At 45.3% G+C, this 7500-nt stretch overlaps 1 protein-coding gene across 1 annotated transcript in view; it reads right to left on the bottom strand.

The window, feature by feature from the left end:
- Nucleotides 1–7500, bottom strand: part of vav3 (vav guanine nucleotide exchange factor 3) — a gene marked incomplete at both ends in the record, with an annotated part of 77023 nt that overhangs the window by 17605 nt on the left and 51918 nt on the right. Inside the window, 5 exons of the mRNA XM_080544349.1 lie at nucleotides 148–278; nucleotides 2352–2385; nucleotides 3248–3270; nucleotides 5492–5583; nucleotides 6526–6627. Coding sequence (XP_080400475.1) covers nucleotides 148–278; nucleotides 2352–2385; nucleotides 3248–3270; nucleotides 5492–5583; nucleotides 6526–6627 — 382 coding nt within the window. The remainder of the gene's footprint in view (nucleotides 1–147; nucleotides 279–2351; nucleotides 2386–3247; nucleotides 3271–5491; nucleotides 5584–6525; nucleotides 6628–7500) is intronic.

Here is a 7500-nt window from a genome sequence, read left to right as displayed (position 1 = left end):
TATTATCTTAGGACTGTGTTTTATTATCTTAGGACAGTGTTGATTGTTAGCACCTAGGGTTTGCATTTCAATTTGGTTGTACCCGTACAATGACAATACAGATCATTCATTCAACCAGCCCCGGGAAGGGTTCCAGTGGTTCCTCACCTGCCACCAGGAGCTGTGCAGGTCAGCACAGATGAGCTGGATGATGTCCCCCGTCTGGATGTTGAGGGCTGGGCCACACATGGGACTGGGAGTACCAAAGTAGTTCCTGGTCACCAACATCTTAGGTAGACCTGAGGTAGACAGACAAAGAGGAAGATCAGAACACTGTGTTTACTGTAAGATAACCAGATATGATCTAACTTTATTATGACCTAAACCATCTAGCTTTTTCCCCAAAAAACGATGAATATGCATGGACACATTAAGGCCAATTACAACAACAACAACAACAAAACACAATAGCTTACATGAAACCATGGACTCAAATATCCTACAATTATGTTTGTATACAAGGCCAAACAATAATAGCATGTGTTTATAATGAGTGAGTTGGACTGGTGATCAGAAGGTCAGAAGTTCAAATCCCACCTCGGAGTGCCATTGAGCAAGGCACTTGGCCCTAAGTCACTCCAGGGAGATTGTCTGTGTCATCTCTAATTGTAAGTCGCTTTGGATAAAAGTGTCTGCTAAATGGTTCAAATGTAAATGTGTGGGGTTATGTTACATGTCCATGGTGATGGAAAAGCATATGGACTATTATACAGAGACAAGAGTATGAATAGAAAAGGGATGAATGGGGGAAAGGAGGGGACAGTGTGAGAGGGACAGCTTTTGAAGGTTTCTCAACTCCACAGGATGCGAGGTGTGCTGTCCCAGTAAACAAAGAGTCCAAAAGACGTCCTCAGGGACGCCGGAATGTGGGTCCAGATGACGTCTTTCTAGGACGTCCAGGTGACGTCTTTAGGACGTCTAATGGACTACAGAATTGTTTTAAGACGTCCTAAAGATGTCATCTGGACGTCCTAGAAAGACGTCACCTGAACCCACATTCCGGCTTCCCTGAGGACGTCTTTTGGACTCTTTGTTTACTGGGGTAGATGGGGGGGGGGGTCTCTGTGAGAAGCTCTCCTACCCCTTCACTACACCTCCTGGCCTAACATAGAGGCGTTGACTATGGCTGTGTGAAGGTCCTCTGGCCGTCCATGGAGACGTTGCTTTGAAGCAAAGAAAGCAGGCAAGCCAAGTTTGAAGATGGAGCTCTCACACATGCTGGTACACTCTCTCTCACACACACACACACACACACACACACACACACACACACACACACACATACACACACACACACACACACACACACACACACTCACATACACACACACTCACTCTCACACACACACACACACACACACACACACATACACACACACACACAATCACACACACACACACACACACACACACACACACACACACACATGCACACTCAGGTTGAATAGCGGAGCCGTCTCCTGAGATTTCCCGCCTGAAACCATTCCCGTTTCCCGAGATAAATAATTGCGAGAAACCGGTAAATTATAATTATTAATGATTATAATAAATTATTTCTATCAACAGATATATATATATATATATATATGTGTGTGTGTGTGTGTGTGTGTGTGTGTGTGTGTGTGTGTGTATGTGTCTGTGTGTGTGTGTGCGTGTGCGCGTGCGTGCGTGCGTGCATGCATGTGTGTGGTGCGTGTGTTTGACTCTTTCCCTCTAAACCCAATAGATGGTGAGGTGACTTTCTCTATGTTGTGTTTTCCTCCTCTCAATATCTGATTCCAGCCCTCTGGTAGTGAAGTCTGGGTAAACAGAACATGCATCAGCTCGCCCTTCCAGGCACAGCTACCGGACACAGCATGTGAGAACCATCACTGAAGACAACATCGTCTCAGGGCATGAAATACCTTCTCAACCACACAAGGACATACCCTGTGTCTGCCTGCCTTTTGTGGACAATTATTACATTACATGGGGCAAAGCAATCAAGAGACTATTGATTCCAGGACGTTGTGCGTCAATAATAATTTTCCCACAGTGTAATGGAGGGAAAAATACAAAGGAAGGCAATGGCCAACATAATGTGAGACTGACACCCCCCCATTCACGGCTGTATGTCTTTGATTCAAGAGCTTGCACTGCGCCAAAGTGCATTCCCACAGAGAAGAGAGAGAGAGAGAGAGAGAGAGAGAGAGAGAGAGAGAGAGAGAGAGAGAGAGAGAGAGAGAGAGAGGGAGGGGGGTTATAGAATGGAGGTGAGTGGGTAGCTGTAGCAGATGATTTGTATTGCCGTGGCGTGTTCCGGAAGCTCTAACCTGGATCTGAACGGCGTCCGTGCAACGATTTGTCCTGAAAAGACAAAAGACACAGACACCATGACTGACTGTTGTGTGAACGAACAACAACACGCACACGTCTCACACATCTCTCTATCTCTTCTTCTGCAGAGGTCTGGCCAGAGATTGTAAGATTCAAACCTAACGTCTCCCCCTCCCTACTGTACTAACCTATAGGCAATGCCCCTGTCGTTTCCACTGTTGTGTGCACTTGCTTTACTGTACAGTCCAGTGGGACTTATACATGGCGTCGTTTCAACCTATATTCATACGATTTGACAGGCCCACAGGAACATCCATTACTGTAAGGTATGTGGGTAATGTAAAGTTTCTCTGTACTCTGTAAGGTTGCATCAACAGTAAATGCAATTCTCTGCAGCCACCTCATTATATGCTAAATAAATGATTGTGTGTCTCGTCTTGCAGTGAGATGAATATGGAGGGACAGGTTCTGTAATCCCATGAATATGCCTGCTGTGCAAACACAGAATGAATATTTTATCCACATCTCCACAACCCGAGCATATGCATTTCAATGCATTATGCATTATCACCTATATGACCTGTCATAACTCCCATCGGTAGGAGAAATCTCGCATAGCACCTTAAATCGTTCCAACATTGCAAAAGCAGTAAATCTCTTACCTTGTCCATTATCATTAGCGTTTAAAAGTACTTTTGCCATCAAATGCATCACAGGGGAGCTGAAGCTATCCTGCAAACAGGCCTACATGGCCACATCATTTAACACTCAAAAGACTATCTATTCACTATCTATTTGCATGCTAAAATAAGCAAGTAAATTGGAGGCTCCTTGGCGATATCCACAGTGTGTGAAAAGTTTTCAAAGTGAGCAGTGTCACACAGTAGCTCACCTGAGTTCTGAAGGAGGCAGGATCTGAAAGGAGTTTGAAAACAGGCATGGTGAGTGGGTTACAAGGACACACAAACACACACACTCCTGGCGCAGTAATCTCTCATTAGTGAAACAGAAAGAACTCCCGAGCCTGTCTGCTCTCCTTTACGCCTGCGTTTGTTTTGCTCTGCTGCAGATACCTGGCAGGAGTCTAGAGTGAAGCACTTCAGGGAGGCAGGGCTGACGAGGGTTTCTCTGCTCAGAGTTTGTTTCATTGGCTCCCTTGGGACAGGCTACACACCCCCCCCCCATAACCCCCTCCCTTACACACACTCACACACACACACACACACACACACACACACACACACACTAGTGCACTTTGACCTGCACCTGCACTGAATAGGCTGATAACAGAGAGAGAGAGAGAGACAGAGGGAGAGAGCGAAAGAGCAAAAGAGCAAAAGAGTGAAAGAGAGACTGCAGTAAACAATAACAACGCAGACAAACATCCACCTCTAGAGTACAGGAGGTACCGTACTACACCTGGTTGTAAATGTATTGTGTAAGTCTCTGGACTTCCTAGTCTTATCAACGGTCCTCCGATGTTGTAACTGTGTATTTGTTGTTTGGGAAACGTTCTAGAACTATGTCGTCATCATGTGCTCTAACTCGTCCTGTTTTTTTGTACAGTACTCGACGAACAACAATCACGAAGGAGATGTTCTTTTAAACTACAAACTCAGTTCCAACGTCCGGGGGGAAACAAATCTACACTACGTTGTCAATTCTGTGCCACTCTCTAATTCATATTTACACTGTCAAAAAAGTCTTCTAGGGGGATGATGGGAAGGATTGTGGGAGACATCCCAGAGTCCTCTGTGTTTCTCCAGCCCCTGTGGTAGGACACTAATCTAGTCAGGGAGCTCTCGGCGGCCCAGGTGCGTCTGGCGCTGGCTTTATTGCGCTTGTGACCTGATTGCGTCCATGAGTGATGTCAAGACCTACAGGAGCCGGCACCCCTGCTGCTGGATCTGAACTCACGCACGCATGCATTCACGCACGCACCCACGCACGCACACTAACACACACACACACACACAGACACACACAGACGGGCATGCGCAAACACACGCACACACGCATGAAAGCATGCACAAACACACACATACATAGACACACACACACACACACTCACACACACAAACTTGTGCACACACACACACACACACACACACACACACACACACACAAAACACGGGCACACTCTGCAGGTTTATAGGACCTGTTTGCCTGTCACTACTCTAATCTGTCACATTCTTTCTATTGTTCCAGGGTTATGCATGCACAGCGAGCAGACTATCACGCTTAATGCACTTTTAATGCCTGAGGTTAAATATGCAGGGTGCCAAGTGTTGGAGGCTCACAGTGTGACAGATCCCACACACGAACGTGTTCTCTAACTTCTTGTACTACCATTTGCATGAAACACTTCTATCAAGAGCTATCATACTACGTTGTTCTATATTTGACTTAGCTCCATGCGCTTCATGGCCTAACTACTGTACTATACAGCAACAGAGCCTCACTCATATCCGTCTGATAGGAGTGGTGACACATTACAATGGTGGCAGGAGGACATGGTGAGATGTGCTTGAAGAGTGCTCACTCAGGCCTTGTTTGTTCAAGAGTAAAGCCCAATTTATACTTCTGCGTAAAACCTACTCCGTAGCCTACGCCGTACCTTTTCGCGCACCTCTCGGAAAATGTAACGCGGCACACCTACGCAGACCGTAAGAACTGTGATTGGTCCGCTTGGTAGCGTCACATGATTCCGACAGGGTGTATACGCAGACCGACCAACGCAGAACTATAAATTGGGAGAGCCCTTGCGTAGGCTAAGGCGTAGCCACGCGTAAATTCTACGCAGAAGTATACATTGGGCTTGGGAAGAGAGTGTGTGTTGTAGGTCTGTCTTCAAGGTCTGGTTCAACTTGAGCAATTAGTGGGGTTGTAAACGTGTAATATACTGTCCTATATTGTACAATCGGGAGACAGCATGTATGCTCTAGAAATGTCTTTAACCATTGCTGTTGGCCATCGTGGAGTCAGTTACCTTGGTGACCAAATTAAAGGTCAGAGCTGATACGGCGTGTGTATGTGGGTGTCGCGTCTGTGTGTGTGTCTTTCTGTGTGTGTCGCGTCTGTGTGTGTGTCCGTCTGTGTGTCTGTGTGTCTGTGTAGACTCATTACGGGGTCTCACCTGTTTTCCCGCAGAAGCCGAGCCTCCCCAGACACTCTTTATGAGCGCCGAGCCCACATTTGGAACACAGGTAACCCTGGTTAAAGACCCCCCTGCAAAACAAAACAAAACAGCCTGTGACATTTCAAAGAGTCGCCGGAGGGAGTGAGAAAGAGAACGAGGGAGGAGGGAGGAGGGAGGAGGGAGGAGGAGGAAGAGACAGTGAAAAGCTGAGCTTTGTTGCCTCTCCAAGTTCCTCCTCTCAGGTCAGAACTATCAGTGGAACGCATCTCCCTGTCAAACCTCAAACAGCCGGGGGGCGTTGTTTTACTTTTCATAACTGCTTCGGAGGTCTTTATTAAACGTATGAAACCCAAACTGACGGCAGATTTATTCTATTATCTCCCTCTCTCTCTCTCATCCTCTCCTCCGTCCCGATTCGTTGGCCTAGCTGTCTGTCATCTACCGCCTGTGATCTTTTCCGTGAGGATTGCATAAGACTGTAGAATCTGGGAATGACAACACGTGAGCTGAGAATGATAAGGTTCTATCTCCGTTCAGGGCAGTTCAGAGATATTGAGCTTCAAAGTTTTTACATTCCATTATGTTCTGTGAGATGGAACCTTTGTATTTTATGAATTACTAACTCAAAAATGTCAACATTTTAAAAATAACACCACACAGGTATTAATAAACACCTAATGGATCAGATTATGGAAAAAACTCAATTTTGACAAAAATGGAGATAGAACCTTATAATTCTAACGTCACGAAGGGGGGAATTTTTATTTTCAGATGAACGAATAAAACAGTGGTGCAATTTAGCTTGGTGTGACTGGAACTCAAGGATGAGGGTCTTTCCAATGTGCTTCTGTGTATTAATATTGGTTTGTTTGTTTGTGTGTATGTGTGTGTGTACGTGTATGTGTACGTTTATGTGAGTGTTTGTGTGTGTTTGCGTGCATGCGTGCGTGCATGCGTGCGTGCATGTGTACGTGTGTGTGTGTGTGTGTGTCTGTGTGTTAGAGTGTGTGCACGTGCACGTGCGTGCTCACCTCAGCAGCATGTGGCAGGAGCTGCAGGAGGTGATGCTCTTAAAGGTGTGCATGCGGAACTCATGGAAGTTACTGGAACCATTCTCTGGACGGATGTTAGATCTACAGAGCACACACATAAGGAAGTAGGTAAATGCTCCTAGCATTCCCTTTGCTGTCTTGGCTACAGATGCTGTGCTATGATATAGAATGCCCACTGTTTTTGTTCATCCATAAATCCTACATCTAATCCTAAGTGATGACATAATATGCATTGCCTGTACAATAATTTCTCCATGCATGGTGTTTTAGCCATATTCATTGAAACCAGCCATATACATAAACCAAGGATGATTAGCGATTCTGATTCTCATGGCAGGTGTTTACTGTGAGTAAAAAACATGTTATATCTTTGCACTCAATCAAATTTCAGGAGCCTCCTTTCATGACTTTTCCTAGATATGTGCGTTCTACCACCCAGTATCCTTACATTTTCAAAATCACATAAGGATAAGCTAGTATAAAGCTGTTTTGACGTTTTTGACGTCTGTGTAGGAAGCAGGCTAATTTACAAGTGGCCAACTGTGGTCGTTGTGTGTAAATAGCAGCTTAGCATTGTAAAGAGGGGGTCATTTGACCCCCGAGGCGGGTGGGTACAAAGGCACGGCTGCTCTAGTGTTAACATGGCTCCAACTCATGAATTCCTTCTTCTTCTTCTTCTTCTTCTTCTTCTTCTCCTTCTTCTTCTTCTTCTTCTTCTTCTTCTTCTTCTTCTCCTTCTCCTTCTCCTTCTTCTTCTCCTTCTTCTTCTTCTTCTTCTTCTCCTTCTTCTTCTTCTTCTTCTTCTTCTCCTTCTTCTTCTTCTTCTTCTCCTTCTTCTTCTTCTTCTTATTATTATTATTAGTATTATTTTTCTTCTTCATCTCCTTCTTCTTCTTCTCCTTCTTCTTCTTCTTCTTCTTCTTCTCCTTCTTCTTCTTCTTCTTCTCCTTCTTC

The sequence above is a fragment of the Nansenia antarctica genome, assembly GCF_963989245.1.
Source record: "Nansenia antarctica genome assembly, chromosome: 13".
In the NCBI taxonomy this organism is placed as follows: domain Eukaryota; kingdom Metazoa; phylum Chordata; class Actinopteri; order Argentiniformes; family Microstomatidae; genus Nansenia; species Nansenia antarctica.
Note: the sequence above shows the minus strand (reverse complement) of the source record. Positions and strands in the feature narration are given on the sequence as shown.